The sequence below is a fragment of the Harpia harpyja genome, chromosome Z (assembly GCF_026419915.1).
Source record: "Harpia harpyja isolate bHarHar1 chromosome Z, bHarHar1 primary haplotype, whole genome shotgun sequence".
NCBI classification, from domain to species: Eukaryota; Metazoa; Chordata; class Aves; order Accipitriformes; family Accipitridae; genus Harpia; species Harpia harpyja.
The window spans coordinates 4,940,659-4,963,276 of NC_068969.1; the positions used below are offsets into that span (position 1 = coordinate 4,940,659).

At 64.1% G+C, this 22,618-nt stretch overlaps 3 protein-coding genes across 3 annotated transcripts; all 3 read left to right on the forward strand.

Moving 5' to 3' along the window:
- Positions 1-3,515: 3,515 nt before the first annotated feature.
- LOC128137888 (PHD finger protein 7-like) lies at positions 3,516-6,851 on the forward strand. Its single transcript, XM_052779131.1, has 11 exons — positions 3,516-3,558; positions 3,895-3,986; positions 4,076-4,177; positions 4,457-4,581; positions 4,665-4,827; positions 4,934-5,040; positions 5,265-5,378; positions 5,531-5,649; positions 5,833-5,879; positions 6,012-6,260; positions 6,651-6,851. Exons 1-11 carry the CDS (start codon positions 3,516-3,518, stop codon positions 6,849-6,851), a joined length of 1,362 nt encoding a protein of 453 aa, XP_052635091.1.
- A 189-nt stretch (positions 6,852-7,040) lies between these two features.
- Positions 7,041-14,480, forward strand: LOC128137889 (PHD finger protein 7-like). The gene is given in 12 exon segments (XM_052779132.1): positions 7,041-7,127; positions 11,516-11,614; positions 11,704-11,805; positions 12,084-12,208; positions 12,292-12,454; positions 12,561-12,667; positions 12,896-13,009; positions 13,162-13,280; positions 13,462-13,508; positions 13,640-13,714; positions 13,716-14,096; positions 14,343-14,480. Coding segments are annotated over 12 exon segments (1,557 nt in total).
- A 4,290-nt stretch (positions 14,481-18,770) lies between these two features.
- LOC128137892 (PHD finger protein 7-like) lies at positions 18,771-22,111 on the forward strand. Its single transcript, XM_052779139.1, has 10 exons — positions 18,771-18,813; positions 19,150-19,241; positions 19,331-19,432; positions 19,712-19,836; positions 19,920-20,082; positions 20,189-20,295; positions 20,525-20,638; positions 20,791-20,909; positions 21,093-21,178; positions 21,692-22,111. Exons 1-10 carry the CDS (start codon positions 18,771-18,773, stop codon positions 22,109-22,111), a joined length of 1,371 nt encoding a protein of 456 aa, XP_052635099.1.
- Positions 22,112-22,618: the final 507 nt, after the last annotated feature.

Sequence of the window (22,618 nt, forward strand, 5' to 3'; positions counted from 1 at the left end):
CAACGATGATAAAAGGACACAAACTGAAGCCCCGGGTGCGCAAGCCCACCGGGACTGGACCCCTCGGCTGACCGGACCCCTCCGCTGACTGAACCAACGCTGGACGGACCCAGGACCGCTGAAATCTTTCTCTCTTCCTTTTTCTCTCTCTCTCTTCCTCTCTCTTTCCTTTTCCTTTGCCACAATCCCTACACCTCATCCGTTTCAAGATAGAAACCGCTGACCAAGTCAGAGACTAAGAGTAGATGCAGCCGCCCCGGGCCCTTCTCTGAGGAGGAGTCTGGAAAGCAAGGGGGTCTGCTCTGAACCTCCTGACTCAACGGGAGGGATCTCCCTGAATTCACGTATATGGTTACACGGTTTACAGAAGCAGTCTTATGCCAATTCCCGTTGTGAGAAACCCTGCCACCTACTACCACGCCTCCCCAGTTCAGTTGGCTTCTGTCATGAATAAAATCTTTAACCGATCGTTTGGTGTCGTTTCACCTTAATTTAGCCCAAGGGAATTTCGAATTAAACACAACTCCCTGGTCTGTCCAGTCTGGGTCATGACAGGCCCTCACGGCTCGCCCCCCAAAATCACGCGCCCCGGCCCCAGTGACTTTTGACACGCTTCAACTCTCTCTCCTTCTTGACAAGGCTATAACCCATTGCCCATCCTCGTTGCCCAGGTGAGTGAGAATCGGGGCAAAGCGGCAAAGCTCCTTTTCTTGGAAAGCTGAGGTCGGTGTCACGTCTGTCTTTGTGACATGAAGAATTCTGCAGCTCGTGTTTCTACAGTAGCCAAAGGCCACTCCCCGTTCCCCAGCTCCGGGTCCTGTTCTCCAACGTGATTGCTGCTGCTGCACCAACTGAAGGCTTCCTTCCTGCAGAACAAGCCAAGACATCCTTTTTAAGAGAGACTGCAAACACCTGGTCAGGGACGTACTCCTCAGAGTTGAGGAGAGCCAGAGCAGTACCTGTTACTGAGGGCTTGAGTCCCGTCACGTGCCCTTTAGAGCAAAAAACCCACACGTGCTCTACGGCAAGGTAACAGGGGGCCTGGGAAATGTCAGTCATCCAAAAGGATTTCCCTCCCGTTGGAGACCAGCAAGTACCTTTCTAGTGCAGGAAGGAGAAGAGATTTGGTTGCAGAGTGACGGCTGAACAGCTCCGCGGAAGTTGGCGGAGAGCTGGAAGGCTGAATCAAAGAATAACGGTGACCAAAGCGCAAAGAGAATCCCCTGGGCTGGCTGTACAGATGTGAACAACCCTCTGCTCTTCAGGCAAACTACAGCTGGTCTTACGGCGTGTGCATTGAGCGCCTCCCTGACAGGCCTTGACGCAGCATGCGAGTCGATTCACTACAGTAGGGAGCAGCTGTCCTCTCTGAGGAAGGCAGGGGAACCCGGGAGACCCGATGGGCTTTCCTGCCAGCAAAGAGGCAATGAGGAAGGCAAGGAGGTAGAGAGGGTCCAAAAGAGAACTCGGTGGCAGCGCTTTGTCCTTCTGCTCTTGCCTGCCGTGACTGGGAAGACGTGAGGTCTAGACACGGCCGGAGCAGGCAGTGCTCTTCAGGGGGATTGCCATGTGAGCTCCCAGGCAGTCCCGAGCAACGGAGCTCAAAGGGAGCTGCCCCAAGAGCTGTGGTCGTGCACGGCCTCGCTCCGAACCGAGGTGCTTGTTCCCTGGCACCGCTCGCCTCTGTCGGCATCTAGCGAACGGAGCTCCGTAACGCCCTGGCGTCGGAAGGCCGAGCAAAATCTCAGAAAGCCTGCTGAGAAGGAAACCCTGAGGACCGGCGTTTGGCTTGGAAGGTGGCTGGCAGAAGAAGGTGGCTGAGGACACTCTAAAAGCAGCAGCTGAAGGAGGCAGCCTGGGAAGCCTCCAGTGCCTCTCAGCAGTGTCAGCCCGCTAGTATCGCAGAAGGGCTTCTGGGGGTTCCGGGTTTCTATCCTCGTCCCGAATTGCATTTCGGACCTGGGTTCTCCAGTCCTGGACTTGGCATTCCTTTTCGCCTGCTCTGGTTGGGCCTGAGACACCCTCTGGTTTTCGTCCTGGTGTCACGGGTGAATTAGTCAGAGAAGTCATCGCCGTGGGCTTAACTCGGAGGGTTTTATTAACGATGAAGCGATGATCAAGTGGTAATCAATCGATGATCGAATGAAGATCACGTGGTCATCAAGTGGTGATTAAGCAATAACTGAATGGTAATTAGAATCACAGCATCATTTAGGTTGGAAAAGACCCTTAAGATCATCGAGTCCAACCGTTAACCTAACACTGCCAAGTCCACCGCTAACCCGTGTCCCTAAGCGCCACACCTACACGTCTTTTCGACGCCTCCGGGGATGGCGACTCAACCGCTTCCCTGGGCAGCCCCTTCCAGCGCTTGACAAGCCTCGGCCCATCGATCCAGCCCGTCCAGATCCCTCTGGAGAGCCTTTCCAGCCTCCAACAGATCAACGCTCCCACCCACCACCTCCGAAGCTGCCCCACAGCCACTCGCAGTTTCCTACCCCACCACGGAAAGGCTCACGCTGACTCTGAAAGGCAGTTCCTTGCCACGGAAAAAGGCCATTTCCGCCGTGACTCCCCAGCTTGCGGTCCCACCGCCAGAAAGTGCCGGAGGCAGCACATCGCCGAAGCGCTAAGGAGTCCTCAGGCCCTTGTTGGGCCGCCTTAGACCTTAGGCCCTTGTTGGGCCACCTACGACTCTGAGGTGCCGCCCTGAGGTCCCGTGCTGTGCCCCGGCCACCCACCGCCTCTGAGCGGATGGCACGTGTGAGCCCAGGCCAGGCTCCAAGGTCGCTCCTGTCCCCTGTGCCGGGGAGCCCGGCACCGGAGGCAGTACTTGCGACGCAGCCTTACCGGCGCGGCGCAGAGGGGAAGGATCACCTTCCCCGACCTGCTGGCAGCGCTCCCCGTGCCGGGGGCAGGAGCACAGAGTTCCCTCGGCCAGGGCTGGAGCCCTGGAGTCGCGCTGCCCCAACAGCACCTTTCGGCCAACAGCGTCCCCCTCGACGGCTGCCCCGGGGGACCCGGCATCGGACTCTGCACTCGCTGCAGGAGCAGCCGCCCCGGTGACGTGGGTGCCGAGGGCTCGGGCCCCCGCCTCGGCACGTCGCAGCCACCCCTGTGAGGCGGTGGCCGCCTCAGAGCGGGCGGCGGGTGGCCGAGGGCGTCCCTGCCCGTAGTTGGGGCGCACGCAGGCCAGCGGTGCTGATGTCACAGTGGCCACCGTGACCCGCGGGGGCAAGCCCACAAAAAGGAGCGCTGGGCACAGGCCGTCCGTCAGTGCGACCTGGCGAGGTGAGGAGAGGGCAGGGGAGGGACGGGGCTTGTGCGGGGCTGCCGAGGGAGGAGGGGGGCCCCAGGCCTCGGGGCGCTGGGCCTGCGCTGCAAGCTCACCCGCCTCTGGCTTCTCCCTCGCCCGCGCCCTGCTTCTCCCTCAGAGTCAGCAGAGGAGCATTTGGAGGAGACGCCCGGCGTTGCTGGGACAGGGACTCTCCAGACGCTCGCCGTTGACGTGCGCCATGTCCGCGAGGAAGCAGAAGGCCCCCGGCTCGATGGAGCAGGGTGAGAGCAAAGTAGCCCTCCCGCAGCGTAGCAGAGGGCTTGTCGGGGCGGTCAGCGTGGGGCCGAGAGCGGTGGCAGGGGGAGGCAGGAGCTCCCCGACGACCACCCCGGGGCAGGGCCCCTCCTGTCCTCAGCCAGCGGGGCCCAGGCTGGGCAGTGGGCACCTGCTGGGACCCCCGTGCCTGCAATGCCCCCTTCCTCTCCAAGGCCTCCAGCCCTGCCCATCAGCCGGCTCGGCAGGGGCAGAGCAGGCCCTTGGGGGCAATCCCTCAGGGACGCTTCCCCCGGCCCCGCAGAGGTGCTCATTCCCAGTGGCGTTTGCTCTCTCCCCTCCAGCATGCCTGCTGTGTCGCCGGGCAGAGGCTGACCCGGCTGTCTGCGGGGCCAAACTGGAGAAGCAAGGGCTCTGTGCCCATGTGTTTTGCCTGGTGAGTTACGCCGGGGCTCCCTCCAGCTTTCCGACAGGCAGTCCCTGCCACGCTCTCCTCAGCAGCTCCTCCTCTTTTCTCTACTGCAGCTTTTTGCCAACGAGCTTTTTCAGCAAGGGGGCAGGGAAGTAGGACTCATGGGATTTCTCCCCGAGGATATTCGACGTGCAGTCGCGCGGGCAGCGCGGAAGGTGAGCACCTGACAAGGCCGGGGAGATCTGTGCCGGGAGAGGTTTGCGGGAGCCTAGCCCAGACCCGAGAGAGAAATCCCAGCCCTTCCAGCCGGCTCTGGGACAGGAGTCTTGCTCCCAGCAGCTCCACAGAGGCTCCAGCACAGGAGCCTCGTCCGACAGGCGCATCTGCGGGGTGTGACCCAGCAGCGGCCACATCCTGCGCCCTGCCCGGAGGCGTGGGGCTGGCCGTGGCGGCCCTGAGGCTGCCGCTGATGGGGGCTGCTCTGCTCTTTCCAGCACTGCTTCGTCTGTGGCGAGAGCGGGGCCGCCATCTCCTGCTGGCAGAGGAGCTGCGACCGCAGCTTCCATCTCCCCTGTGCCGCGGAGGGTGGATGCGTCACCCAGTACGCTCTTCAGTACAGGTACCTCCTCTCCCCTCCTCGCTGCCACCCGGGGAAGGAGCCAGCGCTTCTCACCTCGCCCATCCCTTTCCTCTTGCCCCCAGCGCCTTCTGCTGGCAGCACCGCCCAGAGCAGGCAGTGGAGGCGGCTCCGGAGGAGAACACCACCTGCCTCATCTGCCTGGACCTTGTGGAGGAGAGAAAGTCCTACGGCACCATGGTGTGCCCAGCGTGCAAACACGCCTGGTTCCACAGGGGCTGCATCCAGGCAGGAGCCGTTCCCTCGCCCCCGGGGTTCCCTCGCCCCCGGCGCACGGCAGGCGCTCGGCAGCACCAGGGCCTCGCTCATGCTCCTTATGTTTCTCCTCCTGCAGGGACAGGCTCTGTGCGCCGGCATTTCTTGCTTCCAGTGCCCCCTCTGTAGAGATAAGGAGCTATTTCTCTTGGAAATGCTCACCATGGGGATCCGAATCCCCTCCAGGTCGGTGCCCTTCTGGCCGGCTCACAAGACAGGAGGCTGCAAGCGCTGTGCCGCCCGCGCCAGGGGCTGCCCCAGCAGTCCTTCCTGGCCCTCCGCTGTCCCGCGAGTCTGGGCTTCAGCTTCACGGGGGAGCTGGAAACAGGGCAGGGGGGGCGAGCAGGGACGCCCTGCATCTCCCTTATGCCGGGGCAGCAGGGGCTCATCCATTTTCCTTTCTCCATCAGACTGCCATCGTGGGAGAACAGGCGTGCATACGCAGCACTAAGTGAGAGGCACAGCCGCTGCGATGCCAGGGAGTGCCTTTGTCCAGGAGGCAGGGAGCAGGCAGAGGAAGAGGGGTAAGTTGCCAAAGCTGCACCCCGGGGCTCTGTACGGGAAGCCTGTCTCGCCAAGGGCTCGAAGCGCAAGGACTGAGACCGAGAGCTCGGCCGGACAATCCCGTGCTGCGGTCACTTTGTCCTCACAGCCATGAACCCCTTTGCTTCCCCAGGCCCTGGCAACTGCTCCTGTGCTGCTCCTGCGCTGCCGAGGGCACCCACAGACGCTGCTCCGACTTGAGGAGCAGCACGGCCAGCTGGGAGTGCGACGCGTGTGCTGGCCTGGGCACCGGTAAGAGGCAAAGCACCCGCCTGCCCCTGGGCTGGGGCCAGGGGCCAGGCAAGGCCTGGCAGCGGGAGCCCAGGGTGGGCCTGGCAGAGCCTCTCTGCTCTAGGAGGGCTGGGGGCACCGCTCTGGCCTGTCCTGCCCCGGGCCTGGGGGCCGTGCCCTTGACCTTCCTGCTTCCCCTTACAGCCTCCAGTGCCAGCTCGGAGCTCGCCGGCCCCAGCACTGCCAGCCAGGCAGGATCGGGGCCTTCCCACGGCTCGCCGGCACCCGACGCCAGCAGCCCCAGCACCGCCAGCCAGCTGCCAGCGGGGTCCTCCTGCGGCTCCCCACCGCCGGAGACCAGCAGCCCCGGCACCGCCAGCCAGGCGGCATCAGGGTTCTCCTGCGGCTCCCCGCCACTTCAGGGCAGCAGCCGCTCCAGCCCCCCTGGGCCCGTGCGGATGCGAGACCGCTCCCGCTTGCAACGCCGGGAGCAACATCCCTACAGCCGGCCCGGAAGACGCCGTGACAGGAGCCGTGCGCCAGCACCAAGTGCCGAGAGCAGCACCCCCAGCCAGGCGGCGCTGGGGCCGTCCCACAGCTCCCCGGCACCCGAGACCAGCAGCCCCAGCACCGCCAGCCAGCTGCCAGCGGGGTCCTCCTGCGGCTCCCCACCGCCGGAAACCAGCAGCCCCAGCACTGGGAGCCAGGCGGCGTTCGGGCCACCCCACGGCTCCCTGGCACCGCAGACCAGCAGCCCCGCCGATGCGGCATCAGGGCCGTCCCAAGGCTCCCCAGTGCTTCAGGGCAGCAGCCGCGCCAGCCCCCCTGGGCCCGACCGCGTGCGAAACAGCTCCCGCTTGCGACGCCGGGCCCAACATCCCTACAGCCGGCCCGGAAGACGCCGTGACAGGAGCCGTGCGCCAGCACCAAGTGCCGAGAGCAGCACCCCCAGCCAGGCGGCGCTGGGGCCGTCCCACAGCTCCCCGGCACCCGAGACCAGCAGCCCCAGCACCGCCAGCCAGCTGCCAGCGGGGTCCTCCTGCGGCTCCCCAGCGCTCGAGAGCAGCAGAAGCTCCAGCCCCCCTGGGCCCGTGCGGATGCGAGACCGCTCCCGCTTGCAACGCCGGGCCCAACATCCCTACAGCCGGCCCGGACGCCGCCGCGGGACCAGCCGTGCGCCATCCCCGAGCGCTGGTCCTGATCCCCCTCCACCCGTACAATAAAGCTGGCCGTTAATCTCTGCGCTGGGACATTCCACGCTCATTCGTCGGCTTCCTCCTCCTCCACCTCTCCCTTTCTTGGGGGGCAGCCTTAGGGGCTGGGCCCAGAGCGTCGTCTTCTCCCTGGCGGTTGGCAGCACCTTCCCCAGACCTCCCTCCTCGCGGGCTGGCCTTGGCCGGCTGCCCCGCGCCATGGCCGTGGGCTTCGGGTCTCTGCCCCCACCCCCGGGAGGGTGGCCCGGCACGGCCCAGTCGGCGCCACCGCCCGTCTCCGGCAACGTGGGCTGTGCCCCCCCCAGCCGGCACGGCCCTCACGGCTCGCCCCCCAAAATCACGCGCCCCGGCCCCAGCGACTTTTGACACGCTTCATCTCTCTCTCCTTCTCGACAAGGCTATAACCCATTTCCCATCCTCGTTGCCCAGGTGAGTGAGAATCGGGGCAAAGTGGCAAAGCTCCTTTTCTTGGAAAGCTGAGGTCGGTGTTGTGAGAGACTGAATGTCTCAAACGTTGTGGTGGGGCAAGTTCTGCTTAAAGACAAACCCTGCACAGCAAGGAACCAAGGTGAAAAGCCCATCAGCTCAGACATCAGCAACAGGAGGGGGAGGGCGTGCTGGAGGGTGCGCAGCTCCCTCTTCTGATAAGCTCTTCTGATACAAAGATCAAACAATGGCAGTGTCTGCAGGGAAGGAGAAGTTACTCCACAAACGACCCCCAAGCCCAAAGGCTCACAGCCTGCTCATTAACCTGGCCAGTTCGGGTGCCCGCCCGAAGGAGGGGCAACGATGATAAAAGGACACAAACTGAAGCCCCGGGTGCGCAAGCCCACCGGGACTGGACCCCTCGGCTGACCGGACCCCTCCGCTGACTGAACCAACGCTGGACGGACCCAGGACCGCTGAAATCTTTCTCTCTTCCTTTTTCTCTCTCTCTCTTCCTCTCTCTTTCCTTTTCCTTTGCCACAATCCCTACACCTCATCCGTTTCAAGATAGAAACCGCTGACCAAGTCAGAGACTAAGAGTAGATGCAGCCGCCCCGGGCCCTTCTCTGAGGAGGAGTCTGGAAAGCAAGGGGGTCTGCTCTGAACCTCCTGACTCAACGGGAGGGATCTCCCTGAATTCACGTATATGGTTACACGGTTTACAGAAGCAGTCTTATGCCAATTCCCGTTGTGAGAAACCCTGCCACCTACTACCACGCCTCCCCAGTTCAGTTGGCTTCTGTCATGAATAAAATCTTTAACCGATCGTTTGGTGTCGTTTCACCTTAATTTAGCCCAAGGGAATTTCGAATTAAACACAACTCCCTGGTCTGTCCAGTCTGGGTCATGACAGGCCCTCACGGCTCGCCCCCCAAAATCACGCGCCCCGGCCCCAGTGACTTTTGACACGCTTCAACTCTCTCTCCTTCTTGACAAGGCTATAACCCATTGCCCATCCTCGTTGCCCAGGTGAGTGAGAATCGGGGCAAAGCGGCAAAGCTCCTTTTCTTGGAAAGCTGAGGTCGGTGTCACGTCTGTCTTTGTGACATGAAGAATTCTGCAGCTCGTGTTTCTACAGTAGCCAAAGGCCACTCCCCGTTCCCCAGCTCCGGGTCCTGTTCTCCAACGTGATTGCTGCTGCTGCACCAACTGAAGGCTTCCTTCCTGCAGAACAAGCCAAGACATCCCTTTTAAGAGAGACTGCAAACACCTGGTCAGGGACGTACTCCTCAGAGTTGAGGAGAGCCAGAGCAGTACCTGTTACTGAGGGCTTGAGTCCCGTCACGTGCCCTTTAGAGCAAAAAACCCACACGTGCTCTACGGCAAGGTAACAGGGGGCCTGGGAAATGTCAGTCATCCAAAAGGATTTCCCTCCCGTTGGAGACCAGCAAGTACCTTTCTAGTGCAGGAAGGAGAAGAGATTTGGTTGCAGAGTGACGGCTGAACAGCTCCGCGGAAGTTGGCGGAGAGCTGGAAGGCTGAATCAAAGAATAACGGTGACCAAAGCGCAAAGAGAATCCCCTGGGCTGGCTGTACAGATGTGAACAACCCTCTGCTCTTCAGGCAAACTACAGCTGGTCTTACGGTGTGTGCATTGAGCGCCTCCCTGACAGGCCTTGACGCAGCATGCGAGTCGATTCACTACAGTAGGGAGCAGCTGTCCTCTCTGAGGAAGGCAGGGGAACCCGGGAGACCCGATGGGCTTTCCTGCCAGCAAAGAGGCAATGAGGAAGGCAAGGAGGTAGAGAGGGTCCAAAAGAGAACTCGGTGGCAGCGCTTTGTCCTTCTGCTCTTGCCTGCCGTGACTGGGAAGACGTGAGGTCTAGACACGGCCGGAGCAGGCAGTGCTCTTCAGGGGGATTGCCATGTGAGCTCCCAGGCAGTCCCGAGCAACGGAGCTCAAAGGGAGCTGCCCCAAGAGCTGTGGTCGTGCACGGCCTCGCTCCGAACCGAGGTGCTTGTTCCCTGGCACCGCTCGCCTCTGTCGGCATCTAGCGAACGGAGCTCCGTAACGCCCTGGCGTCGGAAGGCCGAGCAAAATCTCAGCAAGCCTGCTGAGAAGGAAACCCTGAGGACCGGCGTTTGGCTTGGAAGGTGGCTGGCAGAAGAAGGTGGCTGAGGACACTCTAAAAGCAGCAGCCGAAGGAGGCAGCCTGGGAAGCCTCCAGTGCCTCTCAGCAGTGTCAGCCCGCTAGTATCGCAGAAGGGCTTCTGGGGGTTCCGGGTTTCTATCCTCGTCCCGAATTGCATTTCGGACCTGGGTTCTCCAGTCCTGGACTTGGCATTCCTTTTCGCCTGCTCTGGTTGGGCCTGAGACACCCTCTGGTTTTCGTCCTGGTGTCACGGGTGAATTAGTCAGAGAAGTCATCGCCGTGGGCTTAACTCGGAGGGTTTTATTAACGATGAAGCGATGATCAAGTGGTAATCAATCGATGATCGAATGAAGATCACGTGGTCATCAAGTGGTGATTAAGCGATAACTGAATGGTAATTAGAATCACAGCATCCTTTAGGTTGGAAAAGACCCTTAAGATCATCGAGTCCAACCGTTAACCTAACACTGCCAAGTCCACCGCTAACCCGTGTCCCTAAGCGCCACACCTACACGTCTTTTCGACGCCTCCGGGGATGGCGACTCAACCGCTTCCCTGGGCAGCCCCTTCCAGCGCTTGACAAGCCTCGGCCCATCGATCCAGCCCGTCCAGATCCCTCTGGAGAGCCTTTCCAGCCTCCAACAGATCAACGCTCCCACCCACCACCTCCGAAGCTGCCCCACAGCCACTCGCAGTTTCCTACCCCACCACGGAAAGGCTCACGCTGACTCTGAAAGGCAGTTCCTTGCCACGGAAAAAGGCCATTTCCGCCGTGACTCCCCAGCTTGCGGTCCCACCGCCAGAAAGTGCCGGAGGCAGCACATCGCCGAAGCGCTAAGGAGTCCTCAGGCCCTTGTTGGGCCGCCTTAGACCTTAGGCCCTTGTTGGGCCACCTGCGACTCTGAGGTGCCGCCCTGAGGTCCCGTGCTGTGCCCCGGCCACCCACCGCCTCTGAGCGGATGGCACGTGTGAGCCCAGGCCAGGCTCCAAGGTCGCTCCTGTTCCCTGTGCCGGGGAGGCCCGGCACCGAGGCAGTACTTGCGACGCAGCCTTACCGGCGCGGCGCAGAGGGGAAGGATCACCTTCCCCGACCTGCTGGCAGCGCTCCCCGTGCCGGGGGCAGGAGCACAGAGTTCCCTCGGCCAGGGCTGGAGCCCTGGAGTCGCGCTGCCCCAACAGCACCTTTCGGCCAACAGCGTCCCCCTCGACGGCTGCCCCGGGGGACCCGGCATCGGACTCTGCACTCGCTGCAGGAGCAGCCGCCCCGGTGACGTGGGTGCCGAGGGCTCGGGCCCCCGCCTCGGCACGTCGCAGCCACCCCTGTGAGGCGGTGGCCGCCTCAGAGCGGGCGGCGGGTGGCCGAGGGCGTCCCTGCCCGTAGTTGGGGCGCACGCAGGCCAGCGGTGCTGATGTCACAGTGGCCACCGTGACCCGCGGGGGCAAGCCCACAAAAAGGAGCGCTGGGCACAGGCCGTCCGTCAGTGCGACCTGGCGAGGTGAGGAGAGGGCAGGGGAGGGACGGGGCTTGTGCGGGGCTGCCGAGAGAGGAGGGGGGGCCCCAGGCCTCGGGGCGCTGGGCCTGCGCTGCAAGCTCACCCGCCTCTGGCTTCTCCCTCGCCCGCGCCCTGCTTCTCCCTCAGAGTCAGCAGAGGAGCATTTGGGAGGAGACGCCCGGCGTTGCTGGGACAGGGACTCTCCAGACGCTCGCCGTTGACGTGCGCCATTGTCCGCGAGGAAGCAGAAGGCCCCCGGCTCGATGGAGCAGGGTGAGAGCAAAGTAGCCCTCCCGCAGCGTAGCAGAGGGCTTGTCGGGGCGGTCAGCGTGGGGCCGAGAGCGGTGGCAGGGGGAGGCAGGAGCTCCCCGACGACCACCCCGGGGCAGGGCCCCTCCTGTCCTCAGCCAGCGGGGCCCAGGCTGGGCAGTGGGCACCTGCTGGGACCCCCGTGCCTGCAATGCCCCCTTCCTCTCCAAGGCCTCCAGCCCTGCCCATCAGCCGGCTCGGCAGGGGCAGAGCAGGCCCTTGGGGGCAATCCCTCAGGGACGCTTCCCCCGGCCCCGCAGAGGTGCTCATTCCCAGTGGCGTTTGCTCTCTCCCCTCCAGCATGCTGCTGTGTCGCCGGGCAGAGGCTGACCCGGCTGTCTGCGGGGCCAAACTGGAGAAGCAAGGGCTCTGTGCCCATGTGTTTTGCCTGGTGAGTTACGCCGGGGCTCCCTCCAGCTTTCCGACAGGCAGTCCCTGCCACGCTCTCCTCAGCAGCTCCTCCTCTTTTCTCTACTGCAGCTTTTTGCCAACGAGCTTTTTCAGCAAGGGGGCAGGGAAGTAGGACTCATGGGATTTCTCCCCGAGGATATTCGACGTGCAGTCGCGCGGGCAGCGCGGAAGGTGAGCACCTGACAAGGCCGGGGAGATCTGTGCCGGAGAGGTTTGCGGGAGCCTAGCCCAGACCCGAGAGAGAAATCCCAGCCCTTCCAGCCGGCTCTGGGACAGGAGTCTTGCTCCCAGCAGCTCCACAGAGGCTCCAGCACAGGAGCCTCGTCCGACAGGCGCATCTGCGGGGTGTGACCCGGCAGCGGCCACATCCTGCGCCCTGCCCGGAGGCGTGGGGCTGGCCGTGCGGCCCTGAGGCTGCCGCTGATGGGGTTCTGCTCTGCTCTTTCCAGCACTGCTTCGTCTGTGGCGAGAGCGGGGCCGCCATCTCCTGCTGGCAGAGGAGCTGCGACCGCAGCTTCCATCTCCCCTGTGCCGCGGAGGGTGGATGCGTCACCCAGTACGCTCTTCAGTACAGGTACCTCCTCTCCCCTCCTCGCTGCCACCCGGGGAAGGAGCCAGCGCTTCTCACCTCGCCCATCCCTTTCCTCTTGCCCCCAGTGCCTTCTGCTGGCAGCACCGCCCAGAGCAGGCAGTGGAGGCGGCTCCGGAGGAGAACACCACCTGCCTCATCTGCCTGGACCTTGTGGAGGAGAGAAAGTCCTACGGCACCATGGTGTGCCCAGCGTGCAAACACGCCTGGTTCCACAGGGGCTGCATCCAGGCAGGAGCCGTTCCCTCGCCCCCGGGGTTCCCTCGCCCCCGGCGCACGGCAGGCGCTCGGCAGCACCAGGGCCTCGCTCATGCTCCTTATGTTTCTCCTCCTGCAGGGACAGGCTCTGTGCGCCGGCATTTCTTGCTTCCAGTGCCCCCTCTGTAGAGATAAGGAGCTATTTCTCTTGGAAATGCTCACCATGGGGATCCGAATCCCCTCCAGGTCGGTGCCCTTCTGGCCGGCTCACAAGACAGGAGGCTGCAAGCGCTGTGCCGCCCGCGCCAGGGGCTGCCCAGCAGTCCTTCCTGGCCCTCCGCTGTCCCGCGAGTCTGGGCTTCAGCTTCACGGGGGAGCTGGAAACAGGGCAGGGCAGAGGGGGCGAGCAGGGACGCCCTGCATCTCCCTTATGCCGGGGCAGCAGGGGCTCATCCATTTTCCTTTCTCCATCAGACTGCCATCGTGGGAGAACAGGCGTGCATACGCAGCACTAAGTGAGAGGCACAGCCGCTGCGATGCCAGGGAGTGCCTTTGTCCAGGAGGCAGGGAGCAGGCAGAGGAAGAGGGGTAAGTTGCCAAAGCTGCACCCCGGGGCTCTGTACGGGAAGCCTGTCTCGCCAAGGGCTCGAAGCGCAAGGACTGAGACCGAGAGCTCGGCCGGACAATCCCGTGCTGCGGTCACTTTGTCCTCACAGCCATGAACCCCTTTGCTTCCCCAGGCCCTGGCAACTGCTCCTGTGCTGCTCCTGCGCTGCCGAGGGCACCCACAGACGCTGCTCCGACTTGAGGAGCAGCACGGCCAGCTGGGAGTGCGACGCGTGTGCTGGCCTGGGCACCGGTAAGAGGCAAAGCACCGCCTGCCCCTGGGCTGGGCCAGGGGCCAGGCAAGGCCTGGCAGCGGGAGCCCAGGGTGGGCCTGGCAGAGCCTCTCTGCTCTAGGAGGGCTGGGGGCACCGCTCTGGCCTATCCTGCCCCGGGCCTGGGGGCCGTGCCCTTGACCTTCCTGCTTCCCCTTACAGCCTCCAGTGCCAGCTCGGAGCTCGCCGGCCCCAGCACTGCCAGCCAGGCAGGATCGGGGCCTTCCCACGGCTCGCCGGCACCCGACGCCAGCAGCCCCAGCACCGCCAGCCAGCTGCAGCGGGGTCCTCCTGCGGCTCCCCACCGCCGGAGACCAGCAGCCCCGGCACCGCCAGCCAGGCGGCATCAGGGTTCTCCTGCGGCTCCCCGCCACTTCAGGGCAGCAGCCGCTCCAGCCCCCCTGGGCCCGTGCGGATTGCGAGACCGCTCCCGCTTGCAACGCCGGGAGCAACATCCCTACAGCCGGCCCGGAAGACGCCGTGACAGGAGCCGTGCGCCAGCACCAAGTGCCGAGAGCAGCACCCCCAGCCAGGCGGCGCTGGGGCCGTCCCACAGCTCCCCAGCACCCGACGCCAGCAGCCCCAGCACCGCCAGCCAGCTGCCAGCGGGGTCCTCCTGCGGCTCCCCACCGCCGGAAACCAGCAGCCCCAGCACTGGGAGCCAGGCGGCGTTCGGGCCACCCCACGGCTCCCTGGACCGCAGACCAGCAGCCCCGCCGATGCGGCATCAGGGCCGTCCCAAGGCTCCCCAGTTGCTTCAGGGCAGCAGCCGCGCCAGCCCCCCTGGGCCCGACCGCGTGCGAAACAGCTCCCGCTTGCGACGCCGGGCCCAACATCCCTACAGCCGGCCCGGAAGACGCCGTGACAGGAGCCGTGCGCCAGCACCAAGTGCCGAGAGCAGCACCCCCAGCCAGGCGGCGCTGGGGGCCGTCCCACAGCTCCCCGGCACCCGAGACCAGCAGCCCCAGCACCGCCAGCCAGCTGCCAGCGGGGTCCTCCTGCGGCTCCCCAGCGCTCGAGAGCAGCAGAAGCTCAGCCCCCCTGGGCCCGTGCGGATGCGAGACCGCTCCCGCTTGCAACGCCGGGCCCAACATCCCTACAGCCGGCCCGGACGCCGCCGCGGGACCAGCCGTGCGCCATCCCCGAGCGCTGGTCCTGATCCCCCTCCACCCGTACAATAAAGCTGGCCGTTAATCTCTGCGCTGGGACATTCCACGCTCATTCGTCGGCTTCCTCCTCCTCCACCTCTCCCTTTCTTGGGGGGCAGCCTTAGGGGCTGGGCCCAGAGCGTCGTCTTCTCCCTGGCGGTTGGCAGCACCTTCCCCAGACCTCCCTCCTCGCGGGCTGGCCTTGGCCGGCTGCCCCGCGCCATGGCCGTGGGCTTCGGGTCTCTGCCCCCACCCCCGGGAGGGTGGCCCGGCACGGCCCAGTCGGCGCCACCGCCCGTCTCCGGCAACGTGGGCTGTGCCCCCCCCAGCCGGCACGGCCCTCACGGCTCGCCCCCCAAAATCACGCGCCCCGGCCCCAGCGACTTTTGACACGCTTCATCTCTCTCTCCTTCTCGACAAGGCTATAACCCATTGCCCATCCTCGTTGCCCAGGTGAGTGAGAATCGGGCAAAGTGGCAAAGCTCCTTTTCTTGGAAAGCTGAGGTCGGTGTTGTGAGAGACTGAATGTCTCAAACGTTGTGGTGGGGCAAGTTCTGCTTAAAGACAAACCCTGCACAGCAAGGAACCAAGGTGAAAAGCCCATCAGCTCAGACATCAGCAACAGGAGGGGGGAGGGCGTGCTGGAGGGTGCGCAGCTCCCTCTTCTGATAAGCTCTTCTGATACAAAGATCAAACAATGGCAGTGTCTGCAGGGAAGGAGAAGTTACTCCACAAACGACCCCCAAGCCCAAAGGCTCACAGCCTGCTCATTAACCTGGCCAGTTCGGGTGCCCGCCCGAAGGAGGGGCAACGATGATAAAAGGACACAAACTGAAGCCCCGGGTGCGCAAGCCCACCGGGACTGGACCCCTCGGCTGACCGGACCCCTCCGCTGACTGAACCAACGCTGGACGGACCCAGGACCGCTGAAATCTTTCTCTCTTCCTTTTTCTCTCTCTCTCTTCCTCTCTCTTTCCTTTTCCTTTGCCACAATCCCTACACCTCATCCGTTTCAAGATAGAAACCGCTGACCAAGTCAGAGACTAAGAGTAGATGCAGCCGCCCCGGGCCCTTCTCTGAGGAGGAGTCTGGAAAGCAAGGGGGTCTGCTCTGAACCTCCTGACTCAACGGGAGGGATCTCCCTGAATTCACGTATATGGTTACACGGTTTACAGAAGCAGTCTTATGCCAATTCCCGTTGTGAGAAACCCTGCCACCTACTACCACGCCTCCCCAGTTCAGTTGGCTTCTGTCATGAATAAAATCTTTAACCGATCGTTTGGTGTCGTTTCACCTTAATTTAGCCCAAGGGAATTTCGAATTAAACACAACTCCCTGGTCTGTCCAGTCTGGGTCATGACAGGCCCTCACGGCTCGCCCCCCAAAATCACGCGCCCCGGCCCCAGTGACTTTTGACACGCTTCAACTCTCTCTCCTTCTTGACAAGGCTATAACCCATTGCCCATCCTCGTTGCCCAGGTGAGTGAGAATCGGGGCAAAGCGGCAAAGCTCCTTTTCTTGGAAAGCTGAGGTCGGTGTCACGTCTGTCTTTGTGACATGAAGAATTCTGCAGCTCGTGTTTCTACAGTAGCCAAAGGCCACTCCCCGTTCCCCAGCTCCGGGTCCTGTTCTCCAACGTGATTGCTGCTGCTGCACCAACTGAAGGCTTCCTTCCTGCAGAACAAGCCAAGACATCCCTTTTAAGAGAGACTGCAAACACCTGGTCAGGAACGTACTCCTCAGAGTTGAGGAGAGCCAGAGCAGTACCTGTTACTGAGGGCTTGAGTCCCGTCACGTGCCCTTTAGAGCAAAAAACCCACACGTGCTCTACGGCAAGGTAACAGGGGGCCTGGGAAATGTCAGTCATCCAAAAGGATTTCCCTCCCGTTGGAGACCAGCAAGTACCTTTCTAGTGCAGGAAGGAGAAGAGATTTGGTTGCAGAGTGACGGCTGAACAGCTCCGCGGAAGTTGGCGGAGAGCTGGAAGGCTGAATCAAAGAATAACGGTGACCAAAGCGCAAAGAGAATCCCCTGGGCTGGCTGTACAGATGTGAACAACCCTCTGCTCTTCAGGCAAACTACAGCTGGTCTTACGGTGTGTGCATTGAGCGCCTCCCTGACAGGCCTTGACGCAGCATGCGAGTCGATTCACTACAGTAGGGAGCAGCTGTCCTCTCTGAGGAAGGCAGGGGAACCCGGGAGACCCGATGGGCTTTCCTGCCAGCAAAGAGGCAATGAGGAAGGCAAGGAGGTAGAGAGGGTCCAAAAGAGAACTCGGTGGCAGCGCTTTGTCCTTCTGCTCTTGCCTGCCGTGACTGGGAAGACGTGAGGTCTAGACACGGCCGGAGCAGGCAGTGCTCTTCAGGGGGATTGCCATGTGAGCTCCCAGGCAGTCCCGAGCAACGGAGCTCAAAGGGAGCTGCCCCAAGCGCTGTGGTCGTGCACGGCCTCGCTCCGAACCGAGGTGCTTGTTCCCTGGCACCGCTCGCCTCTGTCGGCATCTAGCGAACGGAGCTCCGTAACGCCCTGGCGTCGGAAGGCCGAGCAAAATCTCAGCAAGCCTGCTGAGAAGGAAACCCTGAGGACCGGCGTTTGGCTTGGAAGGTGGCTGGCAGAAGAAGGTGGCTGAGGACACTCTAAAAGCAGCAGCCGAAGGAGGCAGCCTGGGAAGCCTCCAGTGCCTCTCAGCAGTGTCAGCCCGCTAGTATCGCAGAAGGGCTTCTGGGGGTTCCGGGTTTCTATCCTCGTCCCGAATTGCATTTCGGACCTGGGTTCTCCAGTCCTGGACTTGGCATTCCTTTTCGCCTGCTCTGGTTGGGCCTGAGACACCCTCTGGTTTTCGTCCTGGTGTCACGGGTGAATTAGTCAGAGAAGTCATCGCCGTGGGCTTAACTCGGAGGGTTTTATTAACGATGAAGCGATGATCAAGTGGTAATCGATCGATGATCGAATGAAGATCACGTGGTCATCAAGTGGTGATTAAGCGATAACTGAATGGTAATTAGAATCACAGCATCCTTTAGGTTGGAAAAGACCCTTAAGATCATCGAGTCCAACCGTTAACCTAACACTGCCAAGTCCACCGCTAACCCGTGTCCCTAAGCGCCACACCTACACGTCTTTTCGACGCCTCCGGGGATGGCGACTCAACCGCTTCCCTGGGCAGCCCGTTCCAGCGCTTGACAAGCCTCGGCCCATCGATCCAGCCCGTCCAGATCCCTCTGGAGAGCCTTTCCAGCCTCCAACAGATCAACGCTCCCACCCACCACCTCCGAAGCTGCCCCACAGCCACTCGCAGTTTCCTACCCCACCACGGAAAGGCTCACGCTGACTCTGAAAGGCAGTTCCTTGCCACGGAAAAAGGCCATTTCCGCCGTGACTCCCCAGCTTGCGGTCCCACCGCCAGAAAGTGCCGGAGGCAGCACATCGCCGAAGCGCTAAGGAGTCCTCAGGCCCTTGTTGGGCCGCCTTAGACCTTAGGCCCTTGTTGGGCCACCTGCGACTCTGAGGTGCCGCCCTGAGGTCCCGTGCTGTGCCCCGGCCACCCACCACCTCTGAGCGGATGGCACGTGTGAGCCCAGGCCAGGCTCCAAGGTCGCTCCTGTCCCCTGTGCCGGGGAGCCCGGCACCGGAGGCAGTACTTGCGACGCAGCCTTACCGGCGCGGCGCAGAGGGGAAGGATCACCTTCCCCGACCTGCTGGCAGCGCTCCCCGTGCCGGGGGCAGGAGCACAGAGTTCCCTCGGCCAGGGCTGGAGCCCTGGAGTCGCGCTGCCCCAACAGCACCTTTCGGCCAACAGCGTCCCCCTCGACGGCTGCCCCGGGGGACCCGGCATCGGACTCTGCACTCGCTGCAGGAGCAGCCGCCCCGGTGACGTGGGTGCCGAGGGCTCGGGCCCCCGCCTCGGCACGTCGCAGCCACCCCTGTGAGGCGGTGGCCGCCTCAGAGCGGGCGGCGGGTGGCCGAGGGCGTCCCTGCCCGTAGTTGGGGCGCACGCAGGCCAGCGGTGCTGATGTCACAGTGGCCACCGTGACCCGCGGGGGCAAGCCCACAAAAAGGAGCGCTGGGCACAGGCCGTCCGTCAGTGCGACCTGGCGAGGTGAGGAGAGGGCAGGGGAGGGACGGGGCTTGTGCGGGGCTGCCGAGGGAGGAGGGGGGCCCCAGGCCTCGGGGCGCTGGGCCTGCGCTGCAAGCTCACCCGCCTCTGGCTTCTCCCTCGCCCGCGCCCTGCTTCTCCCTCAGAGTCAGCAGAGGAGCATTTGGAGGAGACGCCCGGCGTTGCTGGGACAGGGACTCTCCAGACGCTCGCCGTTGACGTGCGCCATGTCCGCGAGGAAGCAGAAGGCCCCCGGCTCGATGGAGCAGGGTGAGAGCAAAGTAGCCCTCCCGCAGCGTAGCAGAGGGCTTGTCGGGGCGGTCAGCGTGGGGCCGAGAGCGGTGGCAGGGGGAGGCAGGAGCTCCCCGACGACCACCCCGGGGCAGGGCCCCTCCTGTCCTCAGCCAGCGGGGCCCAGGCTGGGCAGTGGGCACCTGCTGGGACCCCCGTGCCTGCAATGCCCCCTTCCTCTCCAAGGCCTCCAGCCCTGCCCATCAGCCGGCTCGGCAGGGGCAGAGCAGGCCCTTGGGGGCAATCCCTCAGGGACGCTTCCCCCGGCCCCGCAGAGGTGCTCATTCCCAGTGGCGTTTGCTCTCTCCCCTCCAGCATGCCTGCTGTGTCGCCGGGCAGAGGCTGACCCGGCTGTCTGCGGGGCCAAACTGGAGAAGCAAGGGCTCTGTGCCCATGTGTTTTGCCTGGTGAGTTACGCCGGGGCTCCCTCCAGCTTTCCGACAGGCAGTCCCTGCCACGCTCTCCTCAGCAGCTCCTCCTCTTTTCTCTACTGCAGCTTTTTGCCAACGAGCTTTTTCAGCAAGGGGGCAGGGAAGTAGGACTCATGGGATTTCTCCCCGAGGATATTCGACGTGCAGTCGCGCGGGCAGCGCGGAAGGTGAGCACCTGACAAGGCCGGGGAGATCTGTGCCGGGAGAGGTTTGCGGGAGCCTAGCCCAGACCCGAGAGAGAAATCCCAGCCCTTCCAGCCGGCTCTGGGACAGGAGTCTTGCTCCCAGCAGCTCCACAGAGGCTCCAGCACAGGAGCCTCGTCCGACAGGCGCATCTGCGGGGTGTGACCCGGCAGCGGCCACATCCTGCGCCCTGCCCGGAGGCGTGGGGCTGGCCGTGGCGGCCCTGAGGCTGCCGCTGATGGGGGCTGCTCTGCTCTTTCCAGCACTGCTTCGTCTGTGGCGAGAGCGGGGCCGCCATCTCCTGCTGGCAGAGGAGCTGCGACCGCAGCTTCCATCTCCCCTGTGCCGCGGAGGGTGGATGCGTCACCCAGTACGCTCTTCAGTACAGGTACCTCCTCTCCCCTCCTCGCTGCCACCCGGGGAAGGAGCCAGCGCTTCTCACCTCGCCCATCCCTTTCCTCTTGCCCCCAGCGCCTTCTGCTGGCAGCACCGCCCAGAGCAGGCAGTGGAGGCGGCTCCGGAGGAGAACACCACCTGCCTCATCTGCCTGGACCTTGTGGAGGAGAGAAAGTCCTACGGCACCATGGTGTGCCCAGCGTGCAAACACGCCTGGTTCCACAGGGGCTGCATCCAGGCAGGAGCCGTTCCCTCGCCCCCGGGGTTCCCTCGCCCCCGGCGCACGGCAGGCGCTCGGCAGCACCAGGGCCTCGCTCATGCTCCTTATGTTTCTCCTCCTGCAGGGACAGGCTCTGTGCGCCGGCATTTCTTGCTTCCAGTGCCCCCTCTGTAGAGATAAGGAGCTATTTCTCTTGGAAATGCTCACCATGGGGATCCGAATCCCCTCCAGGTCGGTGCCCTTCTGGCCGGCTCACAAGACAGGAGGCTGCAAGCGCTGTGCCGCCCGCGCCAGGGGCTGCCCCAGCAGTCCTTCCTGGCCCTCCGCTGTCCCGCGAGTCTGGGCTTCAGCTTCACGGGGGAGCTGGAAACAGGGCAGGGCAGAGGGGGCGAGCAGGGACGCCCTGCATCTCCCTTATGCCGGGGCAGCAGGGGCTCATCCATTTTCCTTTCTCCATCAGACTGCCATCGTGGGAGAACAGGCGTGCATACGCAGCACTAAGTGAGAGGCACAGCCGCTGCGATGCCAGGGAGTGCCTTTGTCCAGGAGGCAGGGAGCAGGCAGAGGAAGAGGGGTAAGTTGCCAAAGCTGCACCCCGGGGCTCTGTACGGGAAGCCTGTCTCGCCAAGGGCTCGAAGCGCAAGGACTGAGACCGAGAGCTCGGCCGGACAATCCCGTGCTGCGGTCACTTTGTCCTCACAGCCATGAACCCCTTTGCTTCCCCAGGCCCTGGCAACTGCTCCTGTGCTGCTCCTGCGCTGCCGAGGGCACCCACAGACGCTGCTCCGACTTGAGGAGCAGCACGGCCAGCTGGGAGTGCGACGCGTGTGCTGGCCTGGGCACCGGTAAGAGGCAAAGCACCCGCCTGCCCCTGGGCTGGGGCCAGGGGCCAGGCAAGGCCTGGCAGCGGGAGCCCAGGGTGGGCCTGGCAGAGCCTCTCTGCTCTAGGAGGGCTGGGGGCACCGCTCTGGCCTGTCCTGCCCCGGGCCTGGGGGCCGTGCCCTTGACCTTCCTGCTTCCCCTTACAGCCTCCAGTGCCAGCTCGGAGCTCGCCGGCCCCAGCACTGCCAGCCAGGCAGGATCGGGGCCTTCCCACGGCTCGCCGGCACCCGACGCCAGCAGCCCCAGCACCGCCAGCCAGCTGCCAGCGGGGTCCTCCTGCGGCTCCCCACCGCCGGAGACCAGCAGCCCCGGCACCGCCAGCCAGGCGGCATCAGGGTTCTCCTGCGGCTCCCCGCCACTTCAGGGCAGCAGCCGCTCCAGCCCCCCTGGGCCCGTGCGGATGCGAGACCGCTCCCGCTTGCAACGCCGGGAGCAACATCCCTACAGCCGGCCCGGAAGACGCCGTGACAGGAGCCGTGCGCCAGCACCAAGTGCCGAGAGCAGCACCCCCAGCCAGGCGGCGCTGGGGCCGTCCCACAGCTCCCCAGCACCCGACGCCAGCAGCCCCAGCACCGCCAGCCAGCTGCCAGCGGGGTCCTCCTGCGGCTCCCCACCGCCGGAAACCAGCAGCCCCAGCACTGGGAGCCAGGCGGCGTTCGGGCCACCCCACGGCTCCCTGGCACCGCAGACCAGCAGCCCCGCCGATGCGGCATCAGGGCCGTCCCAAGGCTCCCCAGTGCTTCAGGGCAGCAGCCGCGCCAGCCCCCCTGGGCCCGACCGCGTGCGAAACAGCTCCCGCTTGCGACGCCGGGCCCAACATCCCTACAGCCGGCCCGGAAGACGCCGTGACAGGAGCCGTGCGCCAGCACCAAGTGCCGAGAGCAGCACCCCCAGCCAGGCGGCGCTGGGGCCGTCCCACAGCTCCCCGGCACCCGAGACCAGCAGCCCCAGCACCGCCAGCCAGCTGCCAGCGGGGTCCTCCTGCGGCTCCCCAGCGCTCGAGAGCAGCAGAAGCTCCAGCCCCCCTGGGCCCGTGCGGATGCGAGACCGCTCCCGCTTGCAACGCCGGGCCCAACATCCCTACAGCCGGCCCGGACGCCGCCGCGGGACCAGCCGTGCGCCATCCCCGAGCGCTGGTCCTGATCCCCCTCCACCCGTACAATAAAGCTGGCCGTTAATCTCTGCGCTGGGACATTCCACGCTCATTCGTCGGCTTCCTCCTCCTCCACCTCTCCCTTTCTTGGGGGGCAGCCTTAGGGGCTGGGCCCAGAGCGTCGTCTTCTCCCTGGCGGTTGGCAGCACCTTCCCCAGACCTCCCTCCTCGCGGGCTGGCCTTGGCCGGCTGCCCCGCGCCATGGCCGTGGGCTTCGGGTCTCTGCCCCCACCCCCGGGAGGGTGGCCCGGCACGGCCCAGTCGGCGCCACCGCCCGTCTCCGGCAACGTGGGCTGTGCCCCCCCCAGCCGGCACGGCCCTCACGGCTCGCCCCCCAAAATCACGCGCCCCGGCCCCAGCGACTTTTGACACGCTTCATCTCTCTCTCCTTCTCGACAAGGCTATAACCCATTGCCCATCCTCGTTGCCCAGGTGAGTGAGAATCGGGGCAAAGTGGCAAAGCTCCTTTTCTTGGAAAGCTGAGGTCGGTGTTGTGAGAGACTGAATGTCTCAAACGTT